The following is a 21,475-nucleotide window of genomic DNA, read 5'->3' on the forward strand; positions in this document are numbered from 1 at the left end:
ATTCTCTCATTTCCCGATGTCGTAGAAACATGAAATTTGGCACAAGCATAGATTATGTTCAAAATAAGAAAAGTAAAGCAGTCCCAACTCGATTATTCAATTCTAGCGCAAAAGAATTAGCGTCCAAATGTTACGTACGTAATTTAATTCTCTCACTTTCCGATGTCACAGAAACTTGAAATTTGACACGAGCATTGATTATGTCATAAATAGGAAAAGCTAATAGGTCCCAACTCGATTATTCAATTCTAAGCACAAAAGAATTAGCGTGCAAATTTTACGTACGGAATCTAATTCTCTCACTTCCCATTGTCATAGAAACTTGAAATTTGGCACGAGCATTGATTATGCCATTAATAGGAAAAGTTAATGGGTTCCAAATCGATTATTCAACTCTAGGCGCAAAAGAATCAGCGTCCAAATTTTACGTACGTAATCTAATTCTTTCACTTCCCGATGTCATAGAAATTTGAAATTTGGCACGAGCATTGATTATCTCAAAAATAGGAAAAGTTAATGGGTCCCAACTCGATTATTTAATTTTAGCGCAAAAAAATTGCGTCCAAATTTTACGTACGTAATCTAATTCTCTCACTTGTAATTTGAGCATTGATTATTATGTCATAAATAGGAAAAGTTAATGGGTCCCAACTCGATTATTCAGTTCCAAGCGCAAAAGAATTAGCATCCAAATTTTACGTACGAACTCTAATTCTCTAACTTCTCAATGTTATAGAAACTTGAAATCTGGCATGAGCATTGATTATGTCATAAATAGGAAAAGTTAATAGGTCCGAACTCGATTTAATTCTAAGCGCAAAAGAATTAGCGTCCAAATATTACGTACGTAATCTAATTCTCTCACTTCCTGATGTCATTTTATATAAAGGAAACATCGCATGGTTACCTCCACGTGGTGTTTCCTGGGTAACGCAAAGAACCATGCAAAATGGTGAGCATATTTTTTTCCTCGGTATCTCTAAAGTAACGACGACTGCATAAGATTTTTCGTGTGAACACCAGTACCAAATTAACTCGGGCGAAGCCGGGTATATCAGCTAGTAAGATTCATATACGCAATCTCTGGTGATGTTTTATGCAGATGCATTTTAACCAAAGTCAGCAGTAGATGGTAAAGGAAGGAAAAGTTTAAAGAACTTTGTTATATCATCTCCTAACTTCAGCTAAAACTGAATATATAATAGAAAACTGCATGTAGTAATCCAGCTTTACACTTGCTCCATAGCTGTGTCTTCTTCATACAGTAGCATACTGCTCCTACCCTCTGCACTAAATTGCATGTAGGTGTCAGGGAGTGTGTGAGATGGACACCACCTAACAGCAATGACTCACAGGTCTCTTTATGGCTCTTCACTGAGGTACACTAATATATGAACCTATGAAGATGGAGGCTTTACCACAGAAGTGGAGAACTACAAGAGAACAGCCTGGTGGCCAAATGTCATGGTCTGCTGATCCTCGCTCTGAGATATAACGTTAGATTGTTATCTCTTTTACCACCACTGTCGTAGATGGTAGTTACATTTTGCTACATAGCTTGTAATTTGTATGGAAAAGTTAATAAAGAAATGTAAAATATCAATGTTTTAATGTTTGTATTATTAAAAAAATAGATATATTTAATGTTGACAGATGATGGTACCGGAAGCTCAGAGGGACATCTGATATCTGAAGATTGTAAAGCAGAAGATTGTGGTATCACACAACATACATATGAAGAACCTGCCATTATCCCAGATATCTCCTCAGCCCTTCACAGCAATGATCCATCATCTGATTCTCTTATACAGGTTCCATCTCCAGATTTATTACAGACTGATAAGCAGAAGAGAAGTCACAGAAGGGGAGAACATCAAAGAGCTCACAGAAGGGAGAAGCCATATTCATGTTCAGAATGTGGGAAATATTTTACTTTGAAATCAAATCTTATTCAGCATCAGAGAACTCACACAGGAGAGAAACCATATTTATGCTTGAAATGTGGTAAATGTTTTAGTGTTAAATCAACGCTTGTTACACATCAGAGAATTCATACAGGGGAAAAACCATATTCATGTTCAGAATGTGGGAAATGCTTTACCCAGTTATCAAATCTTGTTGTGCACCAAAGAACTCATGCAGGAGACATGCCATTTTCATGTTCAGAATGTGGGAAAGGTTTTACAAATAAATCACATCTTATCGAACATCACAGAATTCACACAGGAGAGAAACCATTTTCATGTTCAGAATGTGGGAGATGTTTTACCCAGTTAGCAAATCTTGTTAAACATCAAAGAAGTCACACTGGGGAAAAGCCATTTTCATGTTCTGAATGTGGGAGATGTTTTAGCCAGAAATCATATCTTGTTACACATCAAATAATTCACACAGAGGAGAAGCCATTTTTATGTACAGTATGTGGAAAGTGTTATAAACAAAAGGCATCTCTAATTGTGCATCAGAGAATTCACACAGGGGGAAAACAATTTTCATGTCCAGAATGTGGGAAATGCTTTGCTTACAAATCAAATCTTCTGAATCATCAGAGAACTCACACAGGGAAGAAGCCGTTTTCTTGTGCAGAATGTGGGAAATGTTTCACCCAGGTAGCAGGTCTTGTTACACATCAGAGAATTCACACAGGGGAGACACCATTTTCATGTGCTGTATGTGGAAAGTGTTATAAACAAAAGTCAGCTCTAACTGTACATCAAATAATTCACACAGGGGAGAAGCCGTTTTCATGTTCTGAATGTGGGAAATGTTTTTCTACGAAATCAGATCTTGTCAGACATCAGAAAACTCACACAGGAGAGAAGCCGTTTGCTTGTTCAGAATGTGGGAAATGTTTTACTATGTTAGCAAATCTTGTTAAACATCAAATAATTCACTCAGGAGAGAAGCCATTTTCATGTTCAGAATGTGGGAAACGTTTTAACTACAAATCAAATCTTATGAAACATCAAAGAATTCACGCTAGGGAGAAGCCTTTTTTTTAAAACCCATTTTATTGGCAAACTGTACAAGAAATGGAAAAGTAGTGACATGCCATGTACAAGGAAAGGGAAGCAATTGAGAGCACTGTGTGTTGAATAAGAAATGTATGTAATTACCAATAAACATCTGTTATTGAGAAACCAAAGACAATCTAGATAACCCACCTGTTTTGTTGCTAGTTGGTTAATAAAATTTACTTTATAAATTACATGTTTTATTTGGGCAGTATGTTTCCTTTTAGATAACCTGTTATTTAGCTGCTAATTACTTATTTATAAACACACAGTACATGGAAATCCCATTCCCTGGCTGTGGGGAAAGTCAAAGCAGTCCATAGACTTCCTCCACTTCAAATTTATGCTCAAAACCTACAACCTCACACTCCACCATATCAAACAAACTTACTTCACCTCACTGGTCTCCTCGCTATCCCACAACCCTAAACGACTTTTTGACATATTCCACTCCCTCCTCAGCCCCACAGAACTAGTGGCCCACTTAAAAAAAAAAAAATTGAGAACATCCAAAAACTGCATGGCTAGCCCCGACCCCAACCTCTTCAGCACTACATCTATCACTCACTCACTTTCTATACTAGAACCAACGACAGAAGAAAAAAGCCCCAAGACTGCTTTCCGCTGCCCGCCCCACTACCTGCACTAGCAACCCTCTTCCCTCACACCTCCTCTGGTCCCTTTCTCTGGCTGTCATTACCCACTTCACCATAATCTTCAACCTCATCTTGACCTCCGGAGTATTTTCACTCCTCATTCAAACACTCCATCATTTCCCCTTCAAAACCTATCCTTGATCCAATCGACCCTGCCATTTACCAACCCATCTCAAACCTCCCCTTCATCTCCAAATTACTAGAACACCTGGTTTATTCCCTCCTCACACGCTTTCTCTTTGATAACTCTTTCCTTGACTCCCTCCAGTGTGACTTCTGCCCCATGCACTCAACCAAAACCGCCCTCACAAAAGTATCAAACGACCTGTTGACAGCAAAGTTGAGGAGTGACTACTCCCTACAGCATTTAACACCGTTGAACCTGACTTCCTCGCTATGCTTCAATCTATCGGCCAAAAGGACACTGCTCTCTCTTGGTTCTCCCCCTACCTCTCTGACCGCTCATTCAGCATCTCCTTCACTGGCTCTACCTCCATTTACTCTCACTGTTGGGTCCCCCAGGGCTCGGTCCCCTCCTCTTTTCTATTTACACAGCCACAATTGGTCAAACCAACCACAGCTTTGGCCTCCAATACCATCTCTTCGCTTACGGCACCCAACTATACAGCTCTTCTCGTGACATCTCAGTACCATTCATCCAAAATGTCACTGACTGCCTGTCTGCTGTCTCATATACCATGTCTTCCCTGTTTCTCAGACTTAGCCTCTGAAAAACTGACCTTCTCATCTTTCTGCCTTCCAACCGATCTTCCCCCAACATCTCCATATTATTATCCATACCATATCATCTGACACCATAATAACGCCCAGACAGGATGCCCGCTGTCTTGGGGTCACTCTGGATTCTGACCTCTCCTTCACCCCCCACATTCACTGTTATGCCACCTGCACCTCAGAAGTATTGCTAAAATCAGGCCATTTCTTATCATGGACATGCTAAAAAAATTGGTTATTGCCCTCATCCATTCCCAACTTGATTACTGCAACTCGCAGTCTCTCTCCTCTCTAATCCATACTAAATGCGGCAGCTAAACTTATTTACCTATCCAGCTGCTTCGCAGATGCCTTTGCGCTATGCCATTCGCTGCACTGACTGGACATCCATTACACAACTAAATTCAAGCTCATTAACTGGCAAAGCTCCACATGGCGCTGCGCTACCATACCTCACTTCTCACCTGTCCATACATTGCCCAACTCATACACCCTGATCAGGTAACACACTTAGATTAAACATCCCTCTGATTCGTTCCTCACATGCTCGCCTTCAGGACATCTACAGAGCCTACCCGTCCTCTGGAACGTGCTACCACAAAACATCCACACAAAACAATAATTCATTGTGCAAAACTGACCTTTTGTAGGGAGGCTCTAGTACTCTGTTGTACCACCATAGCTTGGATACAAGATGTGATACAGATGGGCATATAGGCTATAGCACCCTGCTGTACCACCTCTAGCTTGGATACAAAATGTGATACTAGTGGGCAGAGAGGCTCTAGTATTCTGTTGGGCCACCTTTAGCTTGGATTCAAGATTTGATACAGGTGAGCATGAAGGCTCTAGTACCCTGTTGTACTGCCTCTAGCTTGCATACAAGATGTGACATGGGCGGGCATGGAGACTCAAGTATGCTATTGGACAGCCTCTAGCTTGGATACAAGATGTGATACTAGTGGGCAGAGAGGCTCTAGTACTCTTTTGTACCGCTTCATGCTTGGATAGAAAATGTGAAACAGAAGGGCATGGGGGCTCTAGTACCCTGTTGTACCACCTTTAGCTTGGATACAATATGTGATACAGGCGGGCATGGAGGCTCAAGTACCTTGTTTTACTGACTTTAGCTTGGATGCAAGATGTTATACAAATGTGCATGGAGGTTATAGTCCCTGTTGTACCGCCTCTAGCTTGGATACAAGATGTGATAAAGGTGGGCATGGAGGCTGTAGCATTCTGTTGTACCACCCCTAGCTTGGATACAAGTTGTGATACAGGTGGGCATGGAGGCTTTAGTACCCTGTTGTACCGCCTCTAGCTTGGATATAATCTGTGATGCAGGTGGGCATGGAGGCTCTAGTACTCGATTTTACAGCCTCTAGCTTAAATGCAAGATGTGAAACAAACATGCATGGAGGTTCTAGTACCCTGTTCTTCTGACTCTAGCTTGGATACAAGATGTGATACTAGTGGAAAGAGAAGCTCGTGTATCCTTTTCTACTGCTTCTAGCTTGGATACAAGATATGATACAGATGGACATGGAGGCTATAGTACTCTGTTGTAACACCTCTAGCTTGGATATAATCTGTGATACAGGTGGGCATGGAGGCTCTAGTACCCAGTTTTACCACTTCTAGCTGGGATGCAAGATGGGATACAAACGTGCATGGAGGTTCTAGTACCCTGTTGTACTGTCTCTAGCTTGGATACAAGATGTAATATGGGTGAGCATGAAGGTTCTAGTACCATGCTGTACCACTTCTAGCTTGGATACAATTTTGAGACAGGAGGCATACTGGTTCTGTTTGGTATCCTGTGGCATATCAGTCCAAATTTGCTGTAACTGAGCCTCTAGATCAGTGCTTTCCAACTCCAGTCCCCAAGGCACCCCAAGAGATCATGTTTTCAGGATATCCTATAGTAAGAACACGTGTGGCAATATCTGAAGCTCTAACAATAATTACATCACCTGTGCAACACTGAGGAAATCCACAAAACGAGACCAGTTGGGGTGCCTTAAGGACTGGAGTTGGGAAACACTGCTCTAGATCATGCAAACTCGTAGGCTGTTAAAGCACCTGGAAATGGTTCAGACAGACATAGGGGTCTGGAACGATGGCACCACCTGATATGTGGGGCATGCAGACTCTAGTACCCTGTTGTACTGCCTCTAGCTTGGATACAAGATGTAATAATGGCGGGCAGAGAGCCTCTAGTACTCTGTTGGGAAACCTTTAGCTTGGATACAATATGTGATAAAGGCGGGCATGGAGGCTCAATACCCTGTTGTACCGCCTCTGGCTTGGAAACGAAATGTGATATGAGTGGGCATGGAGGCTTTAATACCCTGTTGTACCACCTCCAGCTAGGATACAATTTTAATACAGGAGGCATGGAGACATACTGGTTCTGTATCCTGCTGCATATCCATCCACATTTGCTGTAACTGAGCCTCCAGATTATGCAAACTCGTAGGCTGTTAAAGCACCTGGAATTGGTTCCAACAGATATAGGGGTTTGGCACAATGCACCACTTGTCTCTGGATGCAAGGCAACCAAATAGTTGTAGCTGCCCATGCTTGTTGGACAATCAGACGATCCTCTATACTGGTGGTCTGTCAAGGACATCCTGAGCCTGGTGGCTTCATATGCCCTCATGCATCCACTGGTCCTAACACCTCCTAAAAGTAAGATCAGAACGGCCCAGGCGGGGAACAATTTGTCGATACAACCATGCAGCTTCTTGCATTCCAATAATGCACCTCCTGTCAGACTCTAGTAATGGGGTGAAATCTCTTCTCTGCATCGTAGAGCCTTTAAGTGGTCAGCAAGCTCTACCCAAGCGGAAAAAGAGGTCACTACACACAAGGAGCCTCTGCAAAGCTTTTTTAGGCCAAGAGTGGAACCGCTTTTAAGACCTCAGCCGGCAAGACCTTTTATCTAATCACGCCACAACTCTAATCATTTGTATATCTGCCTGAGATGTAACTGCATGCCGAGTTCTGCAGCAAAATGACAACTTCTAGATGACGGTTTTTTTTTTTTTTTTTTTTTTTTACAAAAAGTGTACATCCAGCATGACCACATTACTCTCTTCACTATTCCATGTACACTTTGCTTCGGTAGTCAGACGGGCATGCTGCAAGCTGATTGGCCAAAACTGCTCACATTATCCGCAATGGCCAATCAGAGAATCTTGTAATGTCTGAGACTACTGATGCACTGCCAGTGCTCAGTATACATGGGGTGATTTGAGAATTCCAGCTACCATATTGGACATATGAAGAGGGGCCCCAGGACCAGGCAGCTTGTCAGCCGACTGAGAATACTGATGGAATTAGATAGCATAACTTGCCTACTCAAATCCCTGGACAGACTTTGATCTTCCCATCCCGGGATCTCTCTCTCTCTATCTCCCCCCCCCCCCCCCGCTCACCCCCGCCATCCCCTCAAGCCAGCTCGGACGAGAATGGAGTTACGGGAAAAGAGCGATGCCTCATCTGAGCGTGCTTGTTCATCTCTAATTCTATGATAAATTTAGCCATAATCATCTCTCAATCTAGCCATTCAGCATGGGGAGAAGCCAATGGAGTCCTGACCGGTCACTCTTCTACCCCTTCTTGGCTGCTTTTTAAAGTATGTTTTCTCTAAAATGGCACAGAGTTTCAAAGTAGAATATAAATGTCTGCATTATAAAGCACCAATATCTGCTTAAATGTTTCTCCATATTCTCTCAAGGAAATGAATTTTTAATGGAATTTTATGTGTTTTTTTTACATTCTCATTTTTGTTCTATTCAGGTCCTACAATATAGGATCCTCTAATATCTTCTAAATAAGAGAATTTTCTTGATGTGACTCGTTAAGGATGGCAGAAAGTGTATTAAATCTCACCCTAGAGATACTCCTCCAGCTTACTGGGGAGGTGAGAGATTCTGATGATGTCACATTACATCATTCTTATCTATGGTAATAACAGATGATGTCACTGGGGAGAGGAGAGATTCTGATGACGTCACATTACATCATTCTTATCTATGGTAATAACAGATGATGTCACTGGGGAGGGGAGAGATTCTAATAATGTCACATTACATCATTCTTATCTATGGTAATAACAGATGATGTCACTGGGGAGAGGAGAGATTCTGATGATGTCCCATTACATCATTCTTATCTATGGTAATAACAAATGATGTCACTGAGGAGAGATTCTGATGATGTCACATTACATCATTCTTATCTATGGTAATAACAGATGATGTCACTGGAGAGGGGAGAAATTTTGATGGTGTCACATTACATCATTCTTATCTATGGTAATAACAGATGATGTCACTGGAGAGGTGATGGATTATGGAAATGTCTGTAGTGATATATTTTTAATCCTCTATATGGGGAGGCATCTACAGTAGTGAAAAAGGCCTCTAATGTTGACTGTCAGTCCCCTGAGTGTGATAGATGGGGAAGACCCCTGAGCCCAATCACAGCGCCCCCACCTCACTCCCTGATACATGAGGACATCCATGTACAGAGGATTCTAGAACTCACCAGCAAGATGATTGAGCTGCTGACTGGAGAGGTGACGCTGCAGGGAATGCTGGGACATTATACAGTAACAGCACTGGAGGCTTCTGGGTGATAACTGTATATTGTGTTGTCAGGTTCCTATAAGGTGTCAGGATGTCGCTGTCTATTTTTCCATGGAGGAGTGGGAGTATTTAGAAGGAACCAAGGATCTGTACAAGGATGCCATGATGGAGACCCCCTAGCCACTCCCATCACCAGGTAATAGACAGGACTAAATACAGAGGGACTTTATTATCTGTACGTAAAGAATTACTTCAGTGACTGTCTGAGTTTACTCCAGTTCCATCCGGTAAGAGAAGCCCACCAGAGAGATGTCTCCGTCGTCTTCTTCCACAGGACCATCAGGTAGATGGAGATGTCCCTCTGATCTGTAGAAGGCTGTGAAGCTCTTGTCTTCAGTCTCATTAGATGTCTTCTACTTGTGTGATGAGGCCGGTGGAGATATCCTAGTACAAAGACAACTACTTCCTATTTCTACAGTGCTCAGAGACAACATAATTACATAAAAATGAGGATTTTCTGTGTGTCTTCTGGTTACCTATAACACCAACTTTATTGTCAAATGACTGGAAGATGGGATCAACTTATTATGTCAATGGAACTTACATGTTTCCCTAACCATTAAGGACTCTAAGCAAATTCCTCAACAATTAACAGAAGAATGGCGAGTAGTGAAAATTTATAAACAAGTCCATCTTTGAAATACACAAAAATGTGAAAACACCTGAGAAGCTATACCCCCATACGCTACTCAGCTCCAACTGAGCCGCTTTGTCTACCTCTTCACTCAGTTATAGGGAGGACAGTCTATTCTTTTTTCTCCAGTTCTATACCAGGTATATCTATTGGCCTACTTGGCACATGGAAGACATTCCTATGATGGCAACAAGGTACATCTTTGAACACAGAAGAACCTATATGAATATGTTCCAATTATTTACTGTTGACAATTAAAATAGCATCATTAATATTAAAGAGTTAAATAGCTCTGAAAAATGGGCATTTCCGTGGACAAAACCTCATCTCCAGATATTTCCTGTGAGCAGGCGACACATATAGTTTCAAAAGATGCTTTTCGTATAAACCTCCTGACTTCCCTTCAATATTTCTGTCCCATTTTACTTCCAAATCTAGAGGAGTTCTAATTGTGATAAACAATTCTGTAACGTTTCCGCCTATCCAAGAGCAGGTAGACGCATGAGGTAGATATATGACAATAGTCTGTTCTATGATATAATCTATAAATTTGGCCTCAATGTATGCCCTAAACAAAAAGCTTCTATGTGTTCTCTTTAACCCCTTGAGGATGCATTGCTTTTTTTTCCATTTTCGATTTTTCCTCCCCTATTTAAAAAACAAAACAAAACTCCTTTATTCGTCCATCGACGTCTCAGGGCTTTTTCGTGTGGAATGAGTTGTATTTTTAATGTATCATATAATGTACTGAAAAAGTTTTAAAAAATTAAGTGAAATGGGAAAAAAAAGAAAATTCTGCCATCTTTGGGTGTGACCTGTTTCCACAGCGTACACACTGCAACAAAAATGGCACGATAACTTTATTCTATGGGTCGGTACGATTACTATGATACCAAATTCACATAGTTGTTTTTTGGGTTTTTTTGCTACACTACTTTTATTTTCGGCCAAAGATATTAAACTATTTTCTGCCGCCATCTTCTGACAGCATAGCTTTCATTTTTCCGTCAACATAGTTGTGTGAGGGCTCACGTTTTGCGGGACATCTTGTGATTCCATTGGTACGATTCAGAGTACATACAGTTTTTTGATCGCTTTTATTCCGTTTTTTTAGAGGCGGGATAATCAAAAGAAACGCAATTCTGGTGTTATCTTCTTTCTGACGACGTTAATAATGCATTACTTTGATAGATGAGATTTTTATGGGCGCAGTAATAACAAATATGTTGTTTTGTTCTAATATTTACATTCCTTTATTATAAACTAGCTGATATACCAGTCTTTGCCCAAAATAATTTGGTACAGGTTTTTACGTGTTGCTCGCATAGAAAATTTTATGAAGACATGCTTACTTCAGGGGAACCGAAGAATAAGATATTGTGGGAAGACAGCTCGGTAGAGTGTGGGTTTGCGGGGTGTTTGGCAGTCAGTCAGAGACGGAGACACGTATGTTAAGTCCAAGTGCAGGCGTGACCTGTGTTTATTTCAGTCCAGAAAATCAAAAGCAAATCCAGCCTTGGCTTCAGGCAAGAAAACAATGGTCCAGCATTAGGATAATAGGCAGTCCCTGCCTGTACAGGTCACTTGCTGCAGATGCACCACACAGCAGGCCTTTTACCTCTAGCAGGTATCACAGGCTGTCAGGGTCCAGCAGCCATCCAGTCTCCCCTGTGTCAGTGCACACTGCTATTTATATACACCTCTTCCTGGCCCACCCTCAGCACCTGTGCTGATTAACCTTGCACATTACCCAGAGTGGAGGAAGTGGAATGGATGGCCCCACTACCAACCTGCCATCCATTCCAAAAATCCAGGCCCAAAGACTTCTAAAGAAAAGATCTCTAGCAACTAATTGCTGGAGATTACATTGCACTCCTGGACTTTCATGTCTCAATCAGCGGGACATGAACTTCCTCCAGCCCCACTAGGCATAATAGCGGAACCTAGGGGCGATGTAACGACCATCCACTATCATGCCCCTCAGTACCTCATAATATGTATACACATAGAGGAGCATTAGATTCTTCTCAGTATATATATATATATATATATATATATATATATATATATATATATATATATATATATATATAGGACCGTTAAATTCTCCTCAGACTGCATGTACCGATGTCCCGCTGCAGAGTGTACCATCCCCTCCCTCTCTCCTCACTTTTTACCCTTAAAGGTAACACCTCTTTTCATTCAACTTTACCCCCAGACTGGAGGTTGCAGCCCCTTCTTAGCCTTAAATGCATGCTCCCTGCAGTCGATGGCCTTATGTACTTTACAGCCTTTCAGTATATTGTATTGCTGCAAAGAGCATGACTTAAATTCAGATTATGCTTTAGAGAGAGTATGACAATATGTAAGGTTTAACAATAACAATTTATTCAAACCAAAGGATAATCAAGCATAGTGGCGATTAATTGTCCTACATTTGTAAACATTTAGACCTATATACAATGAATAATGTCTATATACAAAGCATAAGGTTGAAGAAGTCACATCACAAAGTATAAAGATAGCAAGTTACATTACATCATTAGCTACACATTATTAACTAATGTTAGGGATTGGATGTGAATCCGCTGTGTCACCCAACCAGTAGATGGAACAGACCGGCAGGGCAGACAGCCTACTCTTGAAACCCGGATGCTCATTGCTGGAAGGCGTGACTTGAAATGCGAGGTGACCACGGTATCTAGCCCTATGCTGGAAGCAGGAGATGGAAAGTCCCTGTCTATCAACAACAGAGAATTCGCCCTGACAAGGGTGGCCCTGCGACGGAACCTAGGCACTGATTAACCCTGTCAGAACTGATCGCCAGAAAGTTGGATAACACCACGCCGTCTGCAGAACCAAGGAGTGAGCAAGTTCAGGACCAGGCTGGAAGTACTTGAGCAAACTCAAGACAAAGCATAAACTGCAAACACAGGAACAAACAGGAGCAGCAGTGACACATGCATATATGAGGGCTCATACATCAACACTGCAGCAGAGGCTGCCAAGTCTGAGGCCTCTATATAGTGGTGAAGAGATAACCAACAATCTGCAGCTGGGTGGAAGAGGCAGAACCAATTTAACCATGACAGTGCTGGAAAAAAGGCAATCACAGATTCAGAGCACGACGCCCACGTCTGCCAGACCTAACAACTAAAAGGTTACATATCACATATTGCCTTCACCAAAGGTTCCCCTCACTTCTAGAGGTTCAACAAATGACATCCTCATTCTATCTCTGAAGCATCCATACTACGCAGAGCTTTCAAAACCTCCTATCCCTTTTGACTTGCAAAAGTTATAATTTTTTTACATTATTCTAAAGGCCCATTTATACCCAACGATTCTCGCTCAAAAATCGCTCAAAGCCGTCTTTTGAGCAAGAATTGTTGGGTCTAACTGCACGGACATCGTGTAGTTTTTGTTAATGAATCGTTCATCGTTCTCTTTTAGCAAGCTGAAAGAGAACAATGAGCCTTATGAGTACTGTGCGCTGAGTTCACAGCGGGATACCGTTGATACTATTGTTTCAGCTGGTATCCCACTCAGAGAACACAGCCGGAGGATGAAGAAGACAGCGGTTCAGCTGTGTTCTGCATACCCTACACGAAGCGCACAGCTGTATACCAGCTAAGTGCTCCGTGAACACAGTCGGAGTATTGCCGACACCCCGGAAATGATTATTGGGGAAGGGCTTTAAATATAAGCCCTTCCCTAAAAATCATCCATAGCTGGTGAAAAAAAAAAAATAAAAAAAATAAAAAAATTTATATATATACATATATATATACATATACACCTCTTCGCTGTTGCCGGGGCTCAACTGCGTGTAGTCTTCTTCCTGCACTGCTTTGATATCATTGAATTCAGGTAATGGCCAAGCGCTGCCTGTGATTGGCAGAGCTCTGTGACCAATCACAGGCAGCGCTCAGCTGTCATTCATTGAATGGCTGAGCGCTACCTGTAATTAATCACAGCGCTAAGCCAATCAGATACAGCTCTTTCAGCAGGTGGGGATTTTAAATCCCCTCTTGATGCAAGAACTTCAGAGCAGTGCAGGGAGAAGAACCAGCTGCACGCAGCTGAGCACCGGCAGCGGAGGAGTGGCGAGTATATATCTTTTTATTTTTTACACATCCTATGGATGATTTTGAGGGAAGGGCTTATATTTAAAGCCCTTCCCCGAAAATCACTGTGGGCTTGCCTGTGCCTGAGCACTCCGAGAAGAAAACAACTGTATGCAGAAGAAAGCGGTCCCGCTTGTCTTCTGCATACAATGTGAGCCTTCATTTACACACTTATGCAAAGTGAACGCTCAAAACTGTCACTCCTGTTTGAGCGACTTTTGAGCGATCATCTTGCCGTGTAAATGCACACAACAATTATCGCTCAAAATACGTTTTTTGAGCAACTTTTGAGTGATAATCCTGGTGTCTAAATTAGGCATAATACAGCTAACCAAGTCCTCATTCTGCATACAAATGCCTTCTAAACAAAAAGGTGCTAGCACATTCCTATTTAAAGTGGAGATCAAACAGCTGCACATGGTCATAAATCTTGATTCCTCTTTATCCAAATACAAACTTAATTCCTCCTCTTCCTTGACCAGGATCTAATCTTAAGTGTCCACCTTCTTGACTTCCCCCTTGTGTCCAAGTAAATCAAACTTGCACATCAAAAGAAGGGACATCTCTTCTGATTTGGACATATGACTGGTTTATCCACCTACTCACTATATTCCTGACTGATGGAATTAAAATGAAATTAAATCTAAATATTCATGCATTTAGTATTTTCCTAAGATGTATACACACAGAGGTCAGCAATATTCTTCTCAGTATATACACTGAGGTCAGTTAGATTTGCCTTAGTTTATACACATAGAGGTGAGGTAGATTCTCCTCAGTATATACACATAGAGGTGAGGTAGATTCTCCTCAGTATATACACAGAGGTGAGGTAGATTCTCCTCAGTATATACACAGAGGTGAGGTAGATTCTCCTCAGTGTATATACACATAGACGTGAGATAGATTCTCCTCAGTATATACACACAGAGGTGAAGTAGATTCTCCTCAGTATATACACATAGACGTGAAGTAGATTCTCCTCAGTATATACACATAGAGGAGAGGTAGATTCTCCTCAGTATATACACATAGATGTGTGGTAGATTCTCCTCAGTATATACACATAGAGGTGAGGTAGATTCTCCTCAGTATATACACATAGAGGTGAGGTAGATTCTCCTTAGTATATAGACATAGAGGAGCATTAGATTTTCCCCAGTTTATGCACATTGGGGAGCGATAGATTATCCTCAAGCTGCATGCGCCAATGTCCCCCTGCAAAATGTGGCCCCCACACTCTCCTCATGTTTTACCCTTAAAGGTAGGAGCCCTTTTTATTCAAATTTACCCCCAGCTTGGAGGTTGCAGCCCCTTCTTAGCCTTAAATTCATGCGTCATCCCTGCAGCTCATGGCAGTATATACACACAGAGGTGAGGTAGATTGTCCTCACTATATACACACAGAGGTGAGGTAGATTGTCCTCAGTATATACACACAGAGGTGAGGTAGATTGTCCTCAGTATATACACACAGAGGTGAGGTAGATTGTCCTCACTATATACACACAGAGGTGAGGTAGATTGTCCTCAGTATATACACACAGAGGTGAGGTAGATTGTCCTCAGTATATACACACAGAGGTGAGGTAGATTGTCCTCAGTATATACACACAGAGGTGAGGTAGATTGTCCTCAGTATATACACACAGAGGTGAGGTAGATTGTCCTCAGTATATACACATAGAGGGGAGGTAGATTATCCTCAGTATCTACACATAGAGGTGAGGTAGATTGTCCTCAGTATATACACACACAGAGGTGAGGTAGATTGTCCTCAGTATATACACACACAGAGGTGAGGTAGATTGTCCTCAGTATATACACACACAGAGGTGAGGTAGATTGTCCTCAGTATATACACACACAGAGGTGAGGTAGATTGTCCTCAGTATATACACACACAGAGGTGAGGTAGATTGTCCTCAGTATATACACACACAGAGGTGAGGTAGATTGTCCTCAGTATATACACATAGAGGAGAGGTAGATTGTCCTCAGTATATACACACAGAGGCGAGGTAGATTGTCCTCAGTATATACACACAGAGGCGAGGTAGATTCTCCTCAGTATAAACACACAGAGGCGAGGTAGATTCTCCTCAGTATATACACACAGAGGCGAGATAGATTCTCCTCAGTATATACACATAGAGGAGAGGTAGATTCTCCTCAGTATATACACACAGAGGCGAGGTAGATTCTCCTCAGTATATACACACAGAGGCGAGATAGATTCTCCTCAGTATATACACACAGAGGCGAGATAGATTCTCCTCAGTATATACACACAGAGGTGAGGTAGATTGTCCTCAGCATATACACATAGAGGTGAGGTATATTCTCCTCAGTATATACACACAGAGGTGAGGTAGATTCTCCTCATTATATACACATAGAGGAGAGGTAGATTCTCCTCAGTATATACACACAGAGGTGAGGTAGATTGTCCTCAGTATATACACACAGAGGTGAGGTAGATTGTCCTCAGTATATACACACAGAGGTGAGGTAGGATTGTCCTCAGTATATACACACAGAGGTGAGGTAGATTGTCCTCAGTATATACACATAGAGGAGAGGTAGATTGTCCTCAGTATATACACATAGAGGAGAGGTAGATTCTCCTCAGTATATACACACAGAGGCGAGATAGATTCTCCTCAGTATATACACACAGAGGTGAGGTAGATTGTCCTCAGTATATACACACACACAGAGGTGAGGTAGATTGTCCTCAGTATATACACACAGAGGCGAGGTAGATTCTCCTCAGTATATACACAGAGGTGAGGTAGATTCTCCTCAGTATATACACATAGAGGTAAGATAGATTCTCCTCAGTATATACACATAGAGGGGAGGTAGATTCTCTTCAGTTTATACACAGAGGTGAAGTAGATTCTCCTCAGTATACACAGAGAGGTGAGGTAGATTCTCCTCAGTTTATACAGATAGAGGTGAGGTAGATTCTCCTCAGTATATACACATAGAGGTCAGTTAGATTCTCTTCAGTATATACACATAGAGGTGAGGTAGATTCTCCTCAGTATATACACATAGAGGTGAGGTAGATTCTCCTCAGTATATACACATAGAGGTCAGTTAGATTCTCCTCAGTATATACACATAGAGGTGTGGTAGATTCTCCTCAGTATATACACATAGAGGTAAGTTAGATTCTCCTCAGTATATACACATAGAGGTGAGGTAGATTGTCCTCAGTATATACACATAGAGGTAAGTTAGATTCTCCTCAGTATATACACATAGAGGTGAGGTAGATTCTTCTCAGTATATACACATAGAGGAGCGTTAAATTCTTCTCTGTATACACACATTTCCTAGGCACTATGGTTTCTGAGAAAAGAACTATGTCATGTATCACAGGTTTTCACAGTTTTTAATGCTTACAATTGAATATTGCAGTTGCAACCCCTTTACTTTTCCTATTAGGACATAAAGAACGGCGGAGGCAAATTTCATGTTTGTGAGGTTCAGATGTGTGTTATTAGTTATATTACATAAGGGGTCACTTATTTTCGCACTTAGAATTGAATAATCAATTTGCGAGCCCTTTACTTTTCCTACTTACAACCAAAGAATGCTCGTGCCAAATTTCACCTTTATTACATAACATAGGGGGTTAACTTACTTTTGCACTTAGGATTTAATAATCGAGTTGTGACACCTTTACTTACCTTTACTTTCCTATTTGGGACCTAAAGAATGATCCTGCCAAATTTCAAGTTTTACAAAATTGGAAAGGTTGCAAAATACAGAATATGCGGACATAGACCCAGAAAACTTTACGTATTTCGGAGGATGAAAGATTAGTGCTGTGAATGTCAGGAATATTGGTAATGAAAACAAAGGTTTGGTACCGTGTTAGCCAATACAGTCAAATGTGATTGTTCCCAGGAAGAGAAACCACGTAATCTTGTAGATATGATACCTTTCAATGGCTAACAAAAATACATGATGTTATAGCGAGTTTCCGAACCAACGCAGGGTTCTTCTTCAGGCTTAAATGGAATAGAAGAGGCATGGATATTTATACCCTCTTATAACATACATACTTATGATGAGGCACAGACATGGATGTGATTGGTTCGCACTTAAAAGGAATTCTGCAACAGCAAACAAACCTTTTTTGTCTAGGCCCTGATAGCGGTGTGAAAGTTTTATGGTCCCTAAATTACTGTTGGGGGGGGGGGGAGGGGGGAAGGTCGGCAGGCTAGAATTGCTACAAGAGGTACACAAACATTTTTAGCTAAACACTGATAAGGGAGTGAAAGTTTATGGTCCCTGAATTACTGTTGATGGGGGTCTTATCTGTATAATAAATGTCTCACACTTCCCATTCACGCATAAATCCTGGGGATTAATTTAACCCAGTATTCAGCGTGTCAAAGGTTGTTATCAATTTATATTCCCAAATTCTTCTGTGGTTTTGTGACTTGAAACCATCCTTCAATATCAAAACTCTCATATCTCCTATGTCATGTCCATGGTTAGAGAAGTGCTCGGCCACAGGTAATTCTCTTCTTCTGTGTTCAATCGTGTGGCGATGAGACCTCATCCTCGATTTCAGTCTTTGCCCAGTTTCTCCAACATAAAGGCTCCCAACAGGACATTTACTGCACATGATTAGGTACACAACATTGGACGAGGAACATGTGAATGTCCCCTGGATCTTATAGTCCTGCTGTGTGTTGGGGATTTGTATCCTGACCGGAGTCAGTGGACAGAAAAAAAGAATTACCTGTGGCCGAGCACTTCTCTAACCATGGACATGACATAGGAGATATGAGAGTTTTGATATTGAAGGGTGGTTTCAAGTCAGAAAACCACAGAAGAATTTGGGAATACAAATTGATAACAACTTTTGACACGCTGAATACTGGGTTAAATTATTCCCCAGGATTTCATTTAAGCCTGAAGAAGAACCCTGCGTTGGTTTGGAAGCTCACATTAACATCATGTATCATATCTACAAGATTACGTGGTTTCTCTTGCTGGGAACAATTAGATTAGGTACATTAAATAGGGGTTCACTTACTTTTGCACTTAGCATTGAATAATCAAGTTGTGATCCATTTACTTTTCTTATTTAGGACCTAAAGAATGGTCATGCCAAATTTCACGTTTGTACAACACCGTGAAGTTAGAGAATTAGACTCAATGCCCATGGACGGATTATCACTATGGAATTCGCGGCTAGACGCCCACCATGAATTGCGCAGCAATGTCCATCCATAGACATGCAATGTTAAATCATTCAGCACTGCCCACGAGCGGAAATTAACTGCGATTTTCAGCTCGTGGTGGAGAATTGCAGCATGTTCTATTTTGCGCAGAAAATCGCATGGACGGCTTCCATTGCAGTCAATGGAAGCCGTCTGTCCCACGATACTTCCCCAGTGAGCACTGCGCAATTATCACAGGAATCCGCATCACAACCCAGCGCCGGTGCGTCATGCGCTGCACTGTGCGTGCATGCTGGCTCGCCGGCCGAGACACTCGCGGCGGATCCGGACAGGTGAGTATAAGGTCTCTGAGGGGCACTGGGTCTGATTCCGCTGCGATATTTCATAGTTAGAATCCGACATGGCCATAGGCTGGAGGCTTTAGTGGCAATTCAGTTAATCAGTCAGAAAGGGCTTTTACATATATATTAGATGGATATAGCTATGGCAAAAAGGTTGCTAAACTAATTACTTTTTTAAATAATTAATAAAACATTTATACTAATTTTTATATCTTTTTTAGATCCAGAGGGGACTAGAACTTACAATAGTTTGTTCACTCCTGCAGTATAAATAAATCTTGTTATTTGTATAGCACCAAGGTTGAGCTGGCTACCTGAACCATTTGGCGTTTGAACTTGCAACCTTCAGGTGATGAGCAAGAGCTTACACTCTGCGCCACAGGAGGCTCCAGTAATGATGTAATGCCATAACATTGCTGTCAGATCGCAGTATAATGTAATATATCAAGCCTCACCACAGTGGGGCGTGGCTTGGTCGAGCTGGGCAGTGCAGGACCCGCCGAACACCGAACAGGGCGTTTACATCCCTGATCCCCACACATAGCTCTACTCCATCCATCCATCCTGACCCCCACACATCACACACAGCACTACTCCATCCATCCTGACCCCCACACATCACACACAGCTCTACTCCCTTCATCCAAACCCCCACACATCACACACAGCTCTACTGCATCCATTCTGATCGCCACACATCACACGCACGGCTCTACTCCATCCATCCATCCTGACCCCCACACATCACACACACAGCTCTACTCCCTTCATCCTGATCCCCACACATCACACACACAGCTCTACTCCATCCATCCTGATCCCCACACATCACACACACAGCTCTACTCCATCCATCCTGATCCCCACACATCACACACACAGCTCTACTCCATCCATCCTGATCCCCACACATCACACACACAGCTCTACTCCATCCATCCTGATCCCCACACATCACACACACAGCTCTACTCCATCCATCCTGATCCCCCACACATCACGAACACAGCTCTACTCCATCCATCCTGATCCCCCACACATCACACACAGCTCTACTCCATCCATCCTGATCCCCCACACATCACGAACACAGCTCTACTCCATCCATCCTGATCCCCCACACATCACGAACACAGCTCTACTCCATCCATCCTGATCCCCCACACATCACACACAGCTCTACTCCATCCATCCTGATCCCCACACATCACACACACAGCTCTACTCCATCCATCCTGACCCCCACACATCACACACAGCTCTACTCCATCCATCCTGATCCCCACACATCACACACAGCTCTACTCCATCCATCCTGACCCCCACACATCACACACAGCTCTACTCCATCCATTCTGATCGCCACACATCACACGCACAGCTCTACTCCATCCATCCAGACCCCCACACATCACACACACAGCTCTACTCCCTTCATCCTAACCCCCACACATCACACACACAGCTCTACTGCATCCATCCTGATCCCCCACACACATCACACACAGCTCTACTGCATCCATCCTGATCCCCCACACACATCACACACACAGCTCTACTCCATCCATCCTTATCCCCCACACATCACACACAGCTCTACTCCATCCATCCTGATCCCCACACATCACACACAGCTCTACTCCATCCATCCTGACCCCCACACATCACACACAGCTCTACTCCATCCATCCTGACCCCCACACATCACACACAGCTCTACTCCATCCATCCTGATCCCCACACATCACACACCGCTCTACTCCATCCATCCAGATCCCCACATATCACACACCGCTCTACTCCATCCATCCTGACCCCCACACATCACACACAGCTCTACTCCATCCATTCTGATCCCCCACACATCACACACACAGCTCTACTCCATCCATCCTGATCCCCCACACATCACACACACAGCTCTACTCCATCCATCCTGATCCCCCACAAACACACACACAGCTCTACTCCATCCATCCTGATCCCCCACACATCACACACACAGCTCTACTCCATCCATCCTGATCCCCACACATCACACACACAGCTCTACTCCATCCATCCTGACCCCCCCCCCCCCCCCCCCCCACACACACACACACA

At 42.5% G+C, this 21,475-nt stretch overlaps 1 protein-coding gene across 7 annotated transcripts in view; it reads left to right on the top strand.

The window, feature by feature from the left end:
- LOC136629094 (zinc finger protein 84-like) overlaps positions 1-3,208 on the top strand; it is a 341,525-nt gene extending 338,317 nt beyond the window's left edge. For 6 of the 7 annotated variants that reach the window (XM_066605219.1, XM_066605218.1, XM_066605220.1 and 3 more), the window contains one exon: positions 1,654-3,208. In XM_066605219.1, the coding sequence (XP_066461316.1) occupies positions 1,654-3,002 (1,349 nt within the window). In that variant the 3' untranslated portion in view covers positions 3,003-3,208. Of the gene's footprint in view, positions 1-879; positions 953-1,653 lie in introns of those variants that run through there. The other variant, XM_066605225.1, reaches the window with a different exon arrangement.
- The last annotated feature ends 18,267 nt before the right edge of the window (positions 3,209-21,475 follow it).

Source organism: Eleutherodactylus coqui, chromosome 5 (assembly GCF_035609145.1).
Source record: "Eleutherodactylus coqui strain aEleCoq1 chromosome 5, aEleCoq1.hap1, whole genome shotgun sequence".
Lineage (NCBI taxonomy): Eukaryota > Metazoa > Chordata > Amphibia > Anura > Eleutherodactylidae > Eleutherodactylus > Eleutherodactylus coqui.